The sequence below is a fragment of the Harpia harpyja genome, chromosome 4 (genome assembly GCF_026419915.1).
Source record: "Harpia harpyja isolate bHarHar1 chromosome 4, bHarHar1 primary haplotype, whole genome shotgun sequence".
NCBI lineage: Eukaryota > Metazoa > Chordata > Aves > Accipitriformes > Accipitridae > Harpia > Harpia harpyja.
Window position 1 is genome coordinate 4,688,228 of NC_068943.1, and position 18,273 is coordinate 4,706,500.

General features: G+C 39.5%; 1 protein-coding gene across 4 annotated transcripts in view; it reads right to left on the reverse strand.

The window, feature by feature from the left end:
- CLYBL (citramalyl-CoA lyase) overlaps positions 1-18,273 on the reverse strand; it is a 175,591-nt gene that overhangs the window by 10,501 nt on the left and 146,817 nt on the right. For 2 of the 4 annotated variants that reach the window (XM_052785704.1, XM_052785701.1), the window contains 5 exons: positions 17,996-18,184; positions 14,347-14,448; positions 12,448-12,541; positions 10,869-11,036; positions 5,630-5,754 (listed from right to left, as the gene is read on the reverse strand). In XM_052785704.1, the coding sequence (XP_052641664.1) occupies positions 5,630-5,754; positions 10,869-11,036; positions 12,448-12,541; positions 14,347-14,448; positions 17,996-18,184 (678 nt within the window). The other 2 variants (XM_052785702.1, XM_052785703.1) reach the window with 2 other exon arrangements.

Here is an 18,273-nt window from a genome sequence, read left to right on the forward strand (position 1 = left end):
GAGGGACGCGGAGGGGTGCCGTGCCGTGCCATGCCATGCCATGCCATGCCATGCCATGCCATGCCCTCTGCAAGGTCCGCGTCCCCCGGGACAGCAGCCGACTCCTTCGGCAGCTACTGCCGGGTGGAAAGGCTACAGAGGGGCACAGCATCCGTCCTTCTGCTCCCGGTTTGCGGAGAAACTTCTCCCCGCGGGAAATGTCAAAGCACCATCCGAGTCCCTCTCCCTCCGCGTTTTGGACGCAGGTCTTTAATGAGTGGAGGAAAACAGATTAAGAGCCACTGAATGCCTGCTGGGGAGGGGGGAGGTGGGGTGGGGGAGTTGGCAAGAAATTGTTTTGTATTGAGTTTCTGCCCTGCTTAGGAGCTTTTGCAGCCCCACGTAGTAAAATCTGTCTCCTTCTCTCCCCACCTGGCATAACTCCCTCAGGACTGATTGCGCCGGTGTAGGAACCAGTATAGCACAAGCAATTAGCTAATACAGTCCCTTCTGCTCTATTGTAAAGGTTCAAAATTTGCCCCCAGATGGATATTTCTAAGCGAAAAGCCTTCAACTGTGACACAAAACACATTTCTAAAATCTTTTTCAAATGATAAAATTGTGTAGAGAGACTTTAAGTACTAATATGAACTCTCTCGATCACTATTTATTCATCAATTTTCACATCAAAATTTCACTTGGCCACTTTTTAAGAAGATAAACAACCTAAGAGCGGCCCATGCTTCAATCCCACCAGCGCGCTCCATCTTTGCATAGAGATGCACCTGAGCCTAAACTTCTCAAGGCCGAACCTCAGAAAAAGGTGGCAATTTATCACAAACCCCCGAATCCCCCACTCTGCAGCCTGAGGAATATACATTGCCTAATTAACATAAATGACAGCGAATGCCCTGCGTCCTCCTCGGAGCTGACAGCGCTGCAGCCCAGCGTGCACAGAGGTACCCGGCACTGCCGACGTCGCCCCGGGATGGGATCCCGCTTAGTTGGTGGCACCTCAAAGCTCTGCCTGCGGTTTGTCCCGGGCGAGGGGAGCGGGGAGCCAGGCTGCTTCCACACCCCCAGCTCCGTGTCAGAGCCCCGAGGTATAACGCCCTACGAAGCACGATATAATCCCCGTGGGTTGATGGGGTCCCGCACCGCCCCGTGCCAGAGGGATGCTCCAGCGCATCCCTCCCGGGAAGCAGCCCGGAGGAGCCTGCTGCCCCCAGGGCATGGTCCCGCTCTCCCAGCGGGCTGGATTGGGGTGGGATGGATCCCTCGTGGCTGGGTCCATACACGGAAAGCCCTCCCGGGGGGTTGTGGCACTGCCGGGAGAGGGAGGGCAGCCGGGAGAGACCTCCCCGGGCGGCGGTGGGAGCTGGATCTGGCCCAAGCACGAGGGCGCATCGTCTCCAAGATACAGTGGCTTGGGGTAGCTTTTCCTAAACAAAGAGCATTATAAGGGAGCCACTGCTGGAAATTTCCATTCCTTTGTTGGGTAGATGCTGTGTAAATAAATGCATTCCTAAGATTTTTCATAATCCTGGAAAGGTCTGTAAAAGAAACTGTATAGTTTGTCAAATTGCTGGAGTTCATATATATTATTCCTCAGCCGCCGGGAATACGATATACAATGGCACAGAATATAATGCAAGAAACATATGCTAAAGGTCTTCTCAGAAGCACTCTGTGCATTTGTATGTGGCGTGTACAGATATTTCTTCGGTTTTGCCCCATGGGAGCTGAAATATTCAACCCATATTACAGCTTAGGTTTGTGAAATACTTACCTTAACTCTAAATAATCCTTACCTGACAGGCGACTTCGGCGGCAGCATTTAGCTATTCCCTGGCTTAATGGGTGGGTGCTTTGAAAGCATTTATTAACTAGTACATGAGATAAATGTGTAAGCGACCTCTTACTTTACCCTTCTGCTTTTTCTTTCTGTCTAAATTTTATTTGAAAACCAGATGACTTGGGAAGATCCCGTTATGATAATGATATTGTGCCTGATGTATTTACAAGTCAAATGGCTCAAAAACACATTTTCAGTGTGTTACTTTCTTGTCATGTATAAACACTAACTACATATAGAAGAGATTATATTCCTGTATCCAGTGTATTGGTAATGTAAACGCAGGAATTACTCACCTAGTAAAGACTATTGTACCTTCCTTGGTAGAAGTCAGGTATTTTTCTTGAAATAAACTAGTAACTTCTCCCACTAACTCTACCCCCTTGGACTCGGTTAATCTGGATTTACAAGATCACTTCCCTGTTTAATGCGGTACATATACTTCAGAAATTTAGAACAGAAACTGTCCTTTGGAGTACCAGAACAATATTTATTACCCTTCTTTTTCATTTTTGAACACACTCTGACATTTATCTTATATTTAGACTTTCCCAACAGCTATGCCTGCTTTCTTTAGGATGAATTTTTAAATGTTGAAAATCATATTCCCTAGTCATGCAATTCTACTGGAAAAATATTGAAATGATATGGAAATAATACTTTTTAAGCACTTTTCATTTTTAGATCTCAAAGTTCTAGACAAAAGAGTGCACTTAATAAATAGTTATATAAAATACAAAATATATTACCGTGTATTTCCTAGATATGCTATTTCTCAGTCAGATTAGAACGTGACACTTCCCCCCCCCCCGCCAAACCAACCTAGAAGCCAAACCAAAACAACCCCTCAGACAAGACTATCTCCGTAAGGTAAGCCCAAATACTTTTGGCTAGCTGGTTAGCTCTCTAATTTGCTTCTGCTCAGACACCGCCACAGCATCTCCAATTCCGCAGTGCTCATCCGAGATCCTAATTTTTCCTGACCTCAGTACTCACATTTGGGGGCTACTATGTCAAAGCATTTCAGCCTCCAGGATGAAGTAGCCTGGTTCAGCCTTCTCTCAAAGAAAGATCATTGCGGCAATTGTAGCTCTCAAACTGGAATAGATTATAAAAGCTTATTACTGCATTTTAATATAAAATATTGTTGACTAAGGGCATCAAACTTTAAACCCAATTAATAACAAACTATGATCCCAGAGACTGCAGACCAGTAACTTATCTACCACACAAACAGCCGCACAAATCCCTCACATTTATTTTTTCCAGGCTTTCAACTTTGATTAATAACATGGCAAACCCATGCAAGTCTCGACCGTATTAACCACAGCTATATTTTTAGTCTTACTGACATGAACACTTTAATATAATAAAAGGAAAAGGAAAACAGAAGAGGTGTTTCATTAGGACACGAGGATTACTAAAACCGCTGTGTGGAGTATTTGTCAGGAGGTGGTAGGGGAAGAGTTATTACTTACATTTGAGCATGTTGCTAGGACGCAGAGCAAGAGGATCCCTCAGTGAGATATGTTTGCTTTGGAAAAAAAAATTAAGTAATCAGACCGTCCAAGCTCTTCTTACTGACACATTTATAGTACCAAATTGCAAACTCAGTTAAGAAGTTTGGAGCGCTACATGGAAAACTATTTTTCCCATTTTGTTATGAAGCCCGGCAATACGGCGGTGATATAAGATCTAGAAGTTCACATATTAACCTGCCAGTCCTTTTTTATTGATAGACGGCTACATGCAAAAATATATGAAGCATGCAACCTGGTTGGTTAAAAAAATAGCCCAAACCACAAACCCTCAGCAAATCTGTTCTTGCAGCCGATTATAGAAGCTTATAACCTATTTTAAAAGCATTTATTAAAAATAACCAACAAAACCCCAAATCCAAACCCCCCTCCCCCGAATAGCTGATCTTAGCAAGAAACCAGCATTATGTCAGTAAAAGAACAGCTTCAAAACAAATCCAAGGACTAATGCTTGCCTAATATGGAATTCTTCAATATTAAACACGTTTGGCTTCATGACTGTGTAATACTGGGACTAGAGTTAAATTCAGTCCAGTCTCCTCATTGATTGTTCATATGACAGGGGTATTCCTTAGATGAGGTTCTGACACTAAATTCAGATGAATGAATAGTATTATACACATCATAAACATAAACAATATTTGGCTATGTTGTTTGACTTTTTTCTTTCTGCATCTACCTGCCTACACATTTGCGCCACCGGTATGTTTATAACGGTGCCTTTTGTAAGGGAGCCAAGCTTTGTAAATCAGAGTAATGGGCAAAACCAGTCGTACATTTTCTATTTCTAAATTGTTTGCATGAAGACATCTACATTTCAAAATCGAGGGAACAGAATAAAGAGTTACAGGCATACAGCATCCTAATAGTGACTCTGAAATAACTGCTCAGGACAGCACCCAAATATCGTAGTCATGGATGTACTGGAAGCACCCAGGTACCACAGAGGGGATGCGATAGCCTAGCAAAGAGAAGGGCAGAGCAACAGCAAATACCTTGTCACACTTTTACCCTGAGATGAAAGCATCATTTCTGCTTTGACGGTTTTAGCATTTCTAACGCACAACATCTGCAGTATTAGAAATGCAGGGGAACGGGGGAGGCACACACCCCAATCTATTTCTACCCACCAGAAAGTGAAGAAATGTACAGAAAACCTTTATATGGCACCGGAGAAAGTGAGACGCTATGCACAGTCTTATATATCTGAACTTCACTACTGAAGAGATTTGTTTCCCACTTGAATGCCACACAAGCACACGCGAACCGATCCCGCTCATCTGCGCTCCCCGTTCTGACATCGGGACTTTGCTTCTTAACTAGCCCGGGCTTGGCTGCAACTAAGATAAACATATTTAGCTGCAACTTTTTTTCTTTCAAAAAGAGGCAAACTGGATTATAGCAAATAACCTTTAAGATAATTAACTGACAATGCCGCAACTAGCATAAAATCTTCCTTCAGGCGACCCCTAATTTAAGTATTACTGGCACAAAGTGGAGACAGATTGTGCATCACCACCGCAATATTTACATAGCAGAAACCCACAGAGCAGGAAACGTGAGACTCAATGATGCACTAAATTAGGAACAATCATATTCTAGCGTTAATTTGCTTTCTCCTCTATCCAAATTTCAGGTCCAGCAATTGGTACAAATGCACATAAAACATTCCCATTTTTAATGATTAAGAACCGCAATCTGCAAGCAGTTTTGCTCAAAAGTAAATTCACTCACTACCAGGGATGTTTGCAGGATCAAACCCCCAAAAGTGAAACAGGTTTACCAACACAGAGATTTTTTAGAAAAGCAAGACTTCCTAATCGGTTTATTTCTTCCCATAAATGATGTCTGCACAAGCAGTCCGAGTCGTCTGCCAGGCTACCTGCCTTTCGATTGCAAATATTTTCCTATGACAGCAAGACCGTGATTCTGCGGCATAATGGAGAAGCGGTTTTAATTCACCGATGCTGTAGATATATGCAGGTACTCAAAAGGCTGTGTAATCAAAGAATTAAAGTTAAAACATTTGGGGGGGGGGCAGAGAAAAAGATAGTGGTCTATTTGTAAATATATCGGGAAGTGACACATTTATAATAAATATACACTCTATAGTCTATCCAGATACAGACTTCACGAGCACTACTCTCAGTTACAGCACACTTCATAAGATAAATGCAAAGAGCCATCACTAATTTTTCTAAATCTTAAATATTATTCAAATTTGGTTTCCACTATGGCATATTAACAAAATATTTACCTTGCCTAATCGCTGATGTTCTTCAAAAGCAGAAATCAGTTCTTGTGCCCACTTTATTTTTTCAGGGCTCGGAGAGAACTGTTCCTGGACAACAGCAATTTGGTTGGGGTGAATCACCTGCTTACCTACAAAGAAGATTAATAACACCAGAATCATGCATCGACAAACAGATGTTCAAGCAAAATGTTCCAACCACTTGAGGCTCTCATATGCCTCGCAGACTTTCTTGCTCTTTAACTAATTATTTTACTTGGTTTCTTTTATTTTTTAAACTGAACAACAGGCAGATAGCCTTTTGCCAGATTTTTTTAAGAATAAAAATATCTTGAGCTACGCTTGCATTCAATATCGTTTGAAAGAACCCACGATTCTTTCTCCTCCCTCCCCATTTCAATCCATACATCTTCTCTCAGCCATTTCAGGTGCAATTGTTTGTCCAGGGCAGTCAATAACACTTAAGTATAATAATAATAATAATAATCTCTGAATTTAACTATATAAATAACAGCTCCAGCCACTCTTAAATAAGTTGTATTAAAATGCGTTCAGAAAATGAGATCTGAAGAAGATGGCAAGAGATTTGTAGGACTGAAAAGCTACCAGTCACCTAAGGATCATGCTCTAAATTCTCAGTATTGGCTTAGCATCATAAAATCCTCAACATTGTTTAAATTGTTGTTGTTGCAATAGTTAGCAGTTGCAGGTAGGTTGCAATATTTATTTAGTCACCGGTATATTAAACAACTACCAGTGGTGCCCGGAGATTTTATGAAGCACTTTTTTTTAATCCTTTCTTGTAAAACATATGTTAAGAAAATAAAAATAGATGGTGCCTTTTTTTTTCACTTGAGATTTTCAAACGTGAATAGACAGGCACATAATCCGTTTTAATCTGGTTTGTACTTAGCTACCTTAAAACAAATACATATCTAATTTGTTTGACAGTTTTAACAGTGTAACATCTGACATTATTAGTTCATTTCTAAGGGAATTTCACAGACCGGTGTGATTTCTGCACTTGGGTTTCAAAGCGTTTTAAGAAAGAGAGGCTACCATAATTCCCAGCTTCCTGCGGAATAAACGACTCGCCTCCCGTGCCAGAGAACAAAACTAGTTAGAGGGATGAGCCTGATCCTGCAAACCTGCCGTCAAGTGAGCAGCCTCCCGCACGCCGAGGGTCCCGCAGCCCCGCCGTCCCCCCGCGCGCCGCAGCCTCTCGCGGGAGCGAGATTTTTGCACGCCAGGAAAAGTTGGAAGGGTCAGGACCCGAGGAGGTTTCCTGCGCGCAACGGCGTCTGCTCCCGTGTTCTTACTGACGTGAAGCCAGCCGTACGCTAGAAATCAGCCCATCGCTTGGGTCTCAGGAGTCTCACGCGTGACCGCAGACACACACCTATTTTAAATGAAATTACCACTGCAAAAAAACTGGCATTACTTTTATCGGACTGCAGTGGGTCTGGGTGATAAGCTGGAGCGCAGGCAAAATCTACTTAATTTAATGAGCAAAGAAACAGTGATTTTTTTAGTGTTGTTACGTTTCTTTGCTAAAGAGCCACAAGTAGCTCAATTTTATTTTATTTCCTATTAAACAACCTTTAGCTCATGATCTTACGGGCATCCAAATATTCAGCTTGAAATTTCAATGTCTATTTAAAAAATACCTTAAAAATAGGTAAAAGCTTAAAACTCAGTAAGAACTACATTTTTTTGAAAGAAATTACATGGAGACAGATTTTCTTAACTAACGTGCTTTACAGTAGGTCTAATCAAAGTTTTTTTAGTCAATTTAATCAAATGTCACCATTAATAAGATTATGATGTTCCTTATTTGTAATACAACAAATTCTGCCTAGCTAAACTACTAATTCTAAAATTGAAGGGTGTACAAATAATTCCTGCAAAATCCTAAGGAGCTTAACTTTCTGGGAAAAATGTAGAATATATTTAAAATTATATTTAAAGTGAGTCTATAATTATAACAAAAATAAAAATACCTATATATGATTTTTTAAAGTGTAAAACATTTCTGTAAAAAGATTTGCTTTTGATAAAGAGATCTGTAGCAGTAAGCTATACTTTTTATCATTAAAACACTCCTGAACAATTTACAGACAATGTAATCTAACTTTTGATTTATAGCACTCAGTTGATTTTTGTCACAGATTATGTATCCAAATAACTGTATAATAGACGTAATGCCATGCAGGAATGAAGCAAATATTTTAAACAGAATTGTTGTTATTGACAAGTTACTGAGAGAGTGCAAAATTGGAAGACATTAAAATTTATGACCATGAAATCCTTTTTACAGTACCACTTGATATATCGTGCTTTAAATCAATACCTGTCAAGTCTTTTAGGTAACTGTATGATGGTGTCATTTTAGTCTTCTACAAAAGACTGCAAAAAGAGAGGAAACCTATAGTGTTTCGTATTTATATCTGGTTTCTCAGCATGTAGCACAGGACTTTCTATAATGACTAAGTCAGCTGGTAAAGCTTGTGGCAAGGTTTACTTAATTTTTTACATAAACGTTCCTAAAACTGATGACCATTTATATAGGCAACACTCTGACTTTAAGTCCATGAGTTCTGGTATTGTAAAACTTCTTGCCAGGTGTGTATGTGTGTGTGCGTGTGTGTAGATATCTATCCCCCCTATATATATATATATATATATAATGTATATATAAATATACATATAAAACATCTATTAATTTGGCTAGATTACATTTGAAAACATTTGATTTCATGTAAACACGCTCACTGAAGGAAAACCAGACTGCTTTTTAGATAACTGGAAAAGAAAACTCAGCTACAATAAGCAATGAGGGTCACAATAGTAACTAAATAGCTGGTAAATTCTTTGTTATATTATTTCACTTGTTTAATCTTGGGTGAACATATTTGATTACATTAAGGCCAATTCTACTGCTCTAAATGTGAATATGGGAAAATCTAAGGACATGCAACTTTGCTGAATATTTTGGATTTGCATTAGTTTTGAGCGTGATGAATTTGGCCCTATGCATGCAAGTAAGTGTGTGTTCTCCAGCTAAGAGAGCAATTTGGAAACCTCAGCTCCTTTTAGTCCTGTTGATTTCAATGATTTTGATTCTTTGTGAAGAAGTAGCAGGAAGGGATCTTAAATATTTTAAAATAACAAAAATCGTGTGTTTTGAACTTGTTATTAAGGCGACATTTCAGTAGTTTACTCTCACGTTATTAGAGGACTGTCAATAGCAAATACGATCTGCAGACTTCTGCTATATACAAAGTCATGGATTAAGCTAAGACCCATTTGTAATTTTCTGTGATGAATATTAAATTGGAAAAGTTAAAATGTTTAATTTATATAGTTTTGGAACAAAATGTTTTTGCCTACAGTTCTGAAATGACATTTTATTTTAATCAAAACAAGCAAGAAAGATTATAAAAACATTAGATAAACTGAAAGCAAAAGAAACAAAAGAACAAGTGAAACGTTTTGGATCAACTGCAAATATTTTTTTTCTTTTTTACCAAAAATTTGACTTAAACAGATTTTTTTAATTTTTTTTTTTTTTTGGCCACCAAATCAGAAGAGTCAGTGTTGCCCCATCTCTAATTATGGTGGGACTGGTTGTCAGGCTGTTTGCTGGATTTTTGAAATGTGTTGATGATAGTTGTGGAAGGGCAGGAGGCAAAGAGCAGGAGCTGTGAGTTCACCTTAATGAAGCCTGTAGCTTTTACTGATCTTTACTCCTCGTATGGAAAGGCAAGATATCTCTATGGCTGAATTAGAAATTCACTTTATGCCCTAAATTGCCACACGTGACCTTTTTATTTGTCTCCTATCTGGACCCTATCCTGATGTCAGACAACTTCCACCGTAAAGTCAGTGGAGTCCAAACCACCGTCAACGTTGTTTATGCTGAGCGTTTCTAAATTTCCTACATTGGCAGCCCGAGTTAAGTATTTAAATACACATTAAGCGTTCAAAAAGAGTGCTCTCAACAGTGCTAGGCATCTGCAACTCCATCTTCTGTCAACAGGAGGTTCAGATGCTTAAGTTTCTTCAAAAATCAAGCCTTTCCTTAAGCTAGGAAATCCTGGTCGAGATCAGGTAGCCATCAGCAGGTGCTACCACTCAGGAGCTCTATTATTTTCCCAACTTCAATCGCAGACGAATGCAGGGTGGAAGTCCACAGGGACATGGATAATGTAGCTGCGAGGAGCTAACCGTTTTGCCTCTGAAACAAGATCTGGTTTTGCAAATGTTGAAGCTCAACAGACAGTAAGGCAGAGTTTGTGCTGAAGAGCATCGGTTGCTATTCTTTCACGGGCATGTCGAGATCACGTAAAAGAACGCTTGTTTTTTTTTGCTTGGTGCTTTGAGATATCCTATACCGCTAACTGTAAAGATACGGTTTGCTAGCTGGCATCACCAGGACCCATGCCTTTGGTAACAAAACCCTAAGAGATGCACTATGACCGTACGTACATCCTGAACGACGGGCAGAGACAAAAAACGTAAAATGTTCGGCCTCTGTGCTAGAATTCTCTAATGCATGCGTCAAACGGCTGATTTCTATTGCAAACCCCCAATCTTTGGTGGCTGCGCTGTCCCACCAGGGTGTCCGAGTGATCTGGTACACCAATCACAGGGTAACAGGCTGCATTACCGGACTCTGGGGCAAGGAGCCTGCTGCTCTTGCTGTCTGCCAATACCCGTAGGTGTCACCAGCACTTACTGGGAGGGGAGCCAGGAGACGAAAAACAAATCAAAGGAAATAATAAGAAAATAACTTTCCCCTAGCAATTAGCATACGAGATTTGTTTCTCAACTCCGTCGCCTAAAAAGTATTTTTTAGTGACTGTCGTTTGAAAAAAATAGGAGAACGGGAACCACATATTTTAAAAAGCAATTGTAGAGTGGTCATCGCAGAGTACAGTATCGCCTTTCCCGTGCTCTGTGATGGGAGGAATTACGGCACAGCCTCTACCCCAGCTTCTCTTCAAAAACAGTCACATGCTTCATGGGATGTGCTTTTAAAAAGCGGCCTGTGACTTTTCAGGCAAAATTTCCAGACCCGATTTTAAAGGTGCTAATAAACATAGAAGAGCTTGGTATTACTGAGTTTTTCAATAAATGACCTGAAATAAAAATCAAGTTGTTTGTCTAAGTGACAGTAAATGTAGCAATATATTTAAATTGAAGAAGCTATGCATTATTTTGAGACATCGGCAGAAAGCCATACCAGTGAATCCCATTGAGGCACCTTCTCTTGATTGCCTGCGGAGCCCATCTTCATCTCGGAAATCGATGTAAACAAGGTCTATTGCTTGAAGGCCAAATGCCTTTGCTGTGACTATTATTTTTTGCCTGGCATATAGAATATCGTGAGTTTCCTTACTGCTTGTTGCACCTACAAAAACAATGAAAACAAAGAAAAGCTGGCAAGAGTGTTTTAAACCTTTCTATTTTAAATATTTCCTATGTTAAAAAAATGAAAGTTTGAGATTTCCTTTAACCAATTTAGAAAGCAAAAGAGGGGTGCAAGGCTATATTGTCAAACTGATAGTCTTCTGAGGAAAAAAAAAAAGGTGCTTTAGTGTAAAAAAAAAAAAATCTCTCTTTAAACACTAGCTGATAAAATTCAGATTTTGATTTAGTTCAAATCAGAAGTTGTAAGCCTGAAGTCTTCAGCAGGTAAGGACTGCTGACTTGGGACTAACATGAAGTAATTATTTGATTATATTATTTACTGTATGTACCGTTAGAAGCATTACAGCAAGAGAAGCTTTACACAAATTGATATACTGGGTACAACTAAATGGTTAAAAAATTCACACTGAGAATAGAATTGCACTTTCCTGGGTTCTGATTCTTGTCACAACTGATGTCCTAAGCTGAATATTTAAGCTTTAGTATTTGGATGAAAAAATGATGGTAGATGACTTCTGAGAAGAAGCGAAAGTATTCATCAGACTTCATGTGCTCAGAGGGCACCAGCTAAGCAACGTGCTCACATGAAGGCTGGTGTGAAATAATAACAACAACAACAACAACAACAACAACAATAATAATAATAATAATGATGATGTGTTCGCTTTCCTCAGGGTCACTATTTAGACACAGATTTCCAGTTTGTAAGGAATATTTTATTAAAGCAATGCTAATTTTTACATTAACGTACATATTTTTAATTTAAATGTTGATAGCTCTGCACTTTTATCTTTAAACTGAATCAGATTAAGAAGAAGGTAAGCGGCCTCTCATAAAAGAAATTGTGAAATACTTTTTATTTCTGAGGAAGGCTAATAGTGCTTTCACGTGAATGCACAGCTGTATTGACGTGGGACATATTCAAAGTAAATTTATAAAAGCAAAATGTAGCAGAGGAGTACTGGTGTGTGATGTCAAAATCCTGACTGATAATTGTCTGTAAAACAGTGATGAAGCAGCCACTGGAATTTTAGGACTTTTAATGTAGTTCTTAAAAGCATGTGCATGTTTCTTGTGGGTATCATATTTTTAAATAATTTCAGTGACTCAACAGGTTTTGGTTTTTTTTTCAGTAATATTCGGTACTGCCTGGCAAGAAGCACAAGAAAGTGTCAGTGCCCTGTAACATGCAGGGACCACATTTTAATCTGCTAGTGACACTTTCTGCATTGAAACAAATTAAGGAGAAAAGTGAAAATGTAAAATGCAGAACCAACTGTCGTCATTACTTTAATTATTACTGCTGGAAAAGCAATGGCCATAAAGCACATCGGGCTTCTCCAGTGCAAATGCCATACGTTAACATTTATAGTAAACACACAGGTAACAACCTATGCTGGCACGGAAATCCTCTCCTCCAAAGACGACTGCGTCCAAATGAAAGCCAGCCTGGGATCCTGTTCTCAGTGCTTCTTCACAGACAGCCTTCAAATGAGAACAGAGTATTAATTGCTACAGAAATGCAGGACGCAGACAGACTACAGAGGATATTACAGCTACTCAGTGTTACCAAAATCCTTCAGCCTAAAATTGCTCTTATTAAGCATTGTAGGTGCTCGGCTATGCACAGTGCTTTAAAATGACTCAGCAAAAGAGAAAACATTATCCTTCCCTAAGCACCTACATGCTTAGACTGTGTAAATACAGGACATTGTAGTACATTCCCTACCTCCTGGTTGACGTAATGCCTGGGTATTACTGTGATCACTATTTCAGATATTTATGCAACAATATGAAACAAAACATTTGTCAAATACTGCTTAAAAGCAAAGAAAAAGTATTAAATTTGATTTGTTTGACATATAATATACCCACATGAGAGCAGAAATAAAGATCAGAATCTCTTTTATTAAATAAATAATATGAACGGTTTAAAACGGTTGTAGATGCCTTATAGGATATAAGGATTCCTTATAGGATTGCCAATTTAAAGTCTTCTGCTACATATAACTAAAAACTAGCTAAGGAAGTTAAAAATGCAACAAGTGCTGCAGAAAAGTATTCAAATAAAAGCAAGAAAATCTTTGCTGCTGTAGCTATTCTATGAACAAGTGCATTTCCAAAATACTACTATTTTATATCCATGTTTGGATAATATTAATATTTTTTAAGGCTAAGATACGTGGAGAGAGGTGTAATTACCAGCTCTACTAATGAGTGTTCTTCCATGGCAGCCCGTGGGACAAGAAATTATTCTTTAACAGAGTGCTCTAAAAGGCAACTCGCCTGCCAACATCAGGAATATTCAAAATTCCACTATAAAATACTGTAGGTGAAGAAAAAACCTCAGCTGGTTTAAAATATGATTTAATTCTGTGTATGCACACCGGACAGGAGCGTGTCTACTTGGTTACTGCTTTATTATGTTCCCAGATAGGTTAGCGTGTGTTGTAAGATAAATGGCTGTATCGAATGAGCAGGCTGCTCGTGAAGCCTGCCGGTACTTCTGGAGGTACTTCAGATGTGTGTGTCCTCAGCTGGTCTGAAACTTTTCCCTTAGAGCTTGGGAGGGGAATGCTGAATTCCTGGTGCATGCATGAGATCTTCTGTTTCATTACCATGCTGCCTTGCCTTTCTGAAAAACCTGGACTTGCTAGTAAAGGTTGGGGAGTAATTTATATTAAAATGCGCTTTAAAAATAAGATTTGATCTAAAATTACCCTGAAAAAGGGTCACGTTCTTCAGATAGTTCATATTTTCAAAGTTAATTATACTTCTAATCTTACCATTAAACACCCCATCATACACACAAAAAAGGGTAACATGAAATTTGGTTGTAATGTTATCAGTAGAAACCATTACAAAGATGCCAGATAAGCAATAGTGAAATGATGATTAATTCTTTTTTTCTAATTAAATGTTATACAAAAGTTGAGTTCGATAGCTACCAAATAGCGAGTGTATTGCCACAACGTGAGTATTTCAAATCTTTGGAGAAGCCCAGTTCCTACTCCAAGTGTGTTAAAAATGATAACAGCAATGCAGAGAGGTTTTGTTATTTGGCATGGACTGTCTGGAACTGTTCTGTCACTGAACTGAAGTTTCAATTTATGAAGGCCTTTACAATACAAACATGAGAGTTCAACGTACAAATGTTTCAGGGGATTGAACAATACGTTTAGTATTCTTTAACCTCTCTTCCTTGATGAAATTAGGGGGAGACTGGGGAGTATTCTGCTTATCCTAGTTTGCTGAGGTGGCAAAATACGAACACTTCAAGACCTGCTTACCTTAAAATTGAGCAAGCCCACTGCAGTTTCCACAAAGGGGATAAAATTCATTGGTTCTACAAGTGTTCGGTCTTTTAGGTGGTGTAAGAATTTGTCTGAAAACTAAAACTAGACAGTATGAGCCATCAGAGAGAAAAAAAAAAAGAACAGTCTACATGTATATATAACACATTAGATTTTTACCTGGCTGTAACAACACCCCGCCCCACTCCCAAAACTTATAATTAAAAAAATTAAACCAGCTTTTAACAAGGCCTGTGATTCGAAACTGCAGCATTCCCATACATTTCTGAGTTTGGAGGCTGGTTGGTAAAAAAAAAAAAAAAAAAAATCCAGGCTTAGCACCTCTCACCCTGGCTTAGTGAAATGCAAATCCGTGGGCTCTGGAAAACAATGAAGTGCTGCTGTACCTGAGGTCTGGTTTTGTTTCAGGTCCAGCACTGCCATCACTGGAAGCGCTCCCCAGCCTTCTAAGTGGCATCCGTATTATTCATTACGGCACCGTTACCCTTTTGTTCAATAGGCTTTTCTTCATAATTTTTTAGCTTACCTAGGAAGGCCTTAAAAAGGAAGTTTAATTCTTTGAAGACCAAAGCTTGCCAATTTTTTCCATGAGACCAGTTCACAGCTAGCTCTGAGCTGCCAGTGGGGTAGCCCAAATTCCAAAATCTATCATCTGGAAACATACAAAAGCTCTTGCACAGATTTTTCCCCTTTCAAAAGGGGAAAAAAAAAAAAAGGGGGGGGGGGGGAAATCCTCAGCCCTATATTGTAAATCTATTATGTCTGTCCAGATTGAGTAATTTGCGCAGAGATAAACATATCGCAGGTAAGGCTAAAATATGTTAGTAAATAAAGACAAAAATAAGATATGCATATATTTTAAATTTAAGGAATATTTGACTATTAATGGATATCAAAGGAAAGGGAATTTTAATCATCTCTCCATTCAGTCTCAGTTGGGTAAATCATATCTAAGAGATTTGCATAAATATAAACCATCAAAGACTTTTCATCTTCAAAGGGGGTTTCAAGACCCTATAAGCTTTGTACTGTAATCATCGCAGGTCACAACCCTGCAGGAATAAGGCTGCTATGGCAACATAAAAAACTAATGCTTAAGGCTTAGCATAATATTCTGACTAATAGAAAGGAAACTCATTTTAAAAGCTGGCAGCCTATTTACCAGAAGCTGGATTAGAGGTGTTATTTCCCCTTTTAGCTTCCCCCCACCGCCCCTCCCCAAAAGAAGGAAAATCTAATCACCCAGATCTTGAAAAAAAGCTTTCCAGCAATTTGCAGTAACTTTACAATTAGGCCAAAATAAATCACAGCTTTCTTCGATGAAGAATTCTGCCCTTCCCATCCCTACTTTGCATCGTCACTGTGGCCCTCTTGGTAACTTTTCTTTGGAGAAGAGAATTCCACCCAAAAATGTGCAAGGAGAAAAAAATAATAATCAATGCAATTCACACGTGCGAGTGTACAGTGTGGCAGGTACTATAGTGACAGAAAACAGTAAATGCAGAAAATGAGGTAATATAATGGCATCAGCATATATTCTTAAGACTTCTATCTGATTTTTATTTTTTACACAAAAAAAAGTAAAAAGTGCTACTGTGTTTATATTTTAGGTACAAGTTAAAGCAGGAGAGCTCTTCTCTTATTTTAAAATATTTTAGAAGTCACACACCTGGGATTTTTGCTGTCTTTTGTTTTGAAGGTAAATGAAAATAAAAAGCACGTTTAATTAAATATTGTCTCCCTTCCTCTCCCTTTTAAAAAATCTGCAATAAGCACCAATACAAAAGGTAACGAGTGGAGAAGTTTCAATTAAATTTTTTTTTTTTTTCAAAAGGAGACGATTAAATGTTTCCGGCTCGCTAAAGTGTTCATTTCAGGGAGAAAGGGGGGAAAAAAAAAAAAAAAAAAGAAGGCGGAGGGAAAAAAAACCCACAAAGCTTGGGGAGGGGATGAAGTAGCAAGGCCTCAGCAATTCTTTCAATTCCAGTGCACACCCAATAGTGTGTCGGGAAGAATGCACACTGGTCGGGATTTGTGGGAGAATTGTCCCGCCACAAAGGAGGGAGAGTTACGCTTGTTATAGTCCAATAAGCCATGCCAGTCAAACAAGTACCCACACTAGGGACAAAAGGAAAGCAAGAGATTCTCACACAAAAGAAAACAAGTAAGCCCATCTTTTAGTTGTGCATCAGCCTCCAGGTTTTCTGCTGCACATAAATAAAAATGAAGAGGGGGGGTGTGTGTATGTGTGGGGGGAAATAAACAGCTTCTGGGAGGCTGAAAAATCATGCCGGAGTGAATTTTGGGAGGATTGGGAAAAGGAGGCAGCGGTGTTAAGCAGAGCGCGGCTCTTTGTGTGCAAAGGTTGGGCAAAGTGAGAGGGAAGCAAAAGGCGGACCGTGAGGCAGAAGTTGTGGGGGCTGGCTTGTTTTCCATGATGGAAATCAAAGTTAACGAGAGGGAAGGTGGAAGGGGATGAGGGGACAAAGAGCCCACGCATCCCACCTCCCCGCAAAACCTACTTGGTGGCAGCAAGGGCCCTGCCATTTTGGAAGCATGAATATTCATTACTGACAAGTTACGTCTAACACTTACACAGCTGTAAACCCTGAGAGGTATACTCTGGTTAATTTAATTAAATGTTGGTGGAAGGGGATGGTGTACCTTGCATGGCGAGTGGCGGAGGCCGAAGGGGCAGAGCCATGCAACGGACGGGGCTCACCACGTACCCAACTTATTTGCTCAGTTGTACGCTCACGCCCGATCTCAATGGTTTGATCAAGGTTAGATGCTGAGATTAAAACAGATCCTAATACGTCTGCCTGCCTTTCATCACAGCTTGCACGCGTGCTAGTTGCTCGGCTAGCGGTTTGCAAAAATATAGAAGTGAATGATCAAGCATTATTCCTTTACTGGCATGTTACAGCAATAATGGTATATCTAAACAAACATCCCCCTTTCTTGACAATTAAAACAATTATAGCATAATTAGGCCTATTTCAAAGTTTTCTTAAGTAATTTGACATGCCAACCATTTACATTTCAGGTTTTTATTGGCTGAAAAGTCAGTCGTGAAACACAAACACACCTGTCAGCAATTAAAAAGGAAGAAATAGAGAACTGTTCAGGAAATAATATCTGTGCTAATTAAAAACACTAGTTAAAAGCTTCCTGTTTGTTCCTCCAGTTGCCCCAAGGAGTGACCTTCCCCCCAACCCATTTTTTCATATGTCGCTAACATGGTTTCCCCATCTCCTGCTTACAATGCACATAACTAAGGCTCACCGACAGAGACAGTCATTTTGCTTGTTAGGATAGTTAGAGGAGAGTCAGATACTTATGCCTCTATTTTTGATAAAATACTCTGACATCAATATTGGTTCTTCATTAACTGCGGGAGAAGTAAACCTGGTTTTCTTTATAAATGCAAAGTGTTCCACGTACGCTTTTTATACAGCACATCTTACACACGTTTAAATGGATGCTTTTCCCAATTACCTTAGCCAAGCAACAACATTATACGGTATTTGCTGCCTTCCTCATAACTCAGAGTCATTCATCTCTGTGCGTGTATGAACTTGGCCCAACAGCTTCGGTCAAAAGCTCCTGTGTTGTTGGTACTCACCCATTTTATTTCTTCGACATTTTCAACCTTTGGCAGCATCATGCTTGAAGGAAGGGTCTTGGACTGCAAAAGCACCTCTAGATCTTCTTCTGCAAGACCGCTGGACACAGAGTTTATCCTAACACACTTTTCAGCATGGCCAAAGTCAAACTCTTCAAGGGTTTTGACAACAGTCAGTCTCGCTTCTCTCTACAATATATATGAGTTTAGAGGCACAAGAAAAGAAAAAAAAAAGCATATTTTCTATTGACGGAAAAGTGCACTGAGCAGAAAACTTG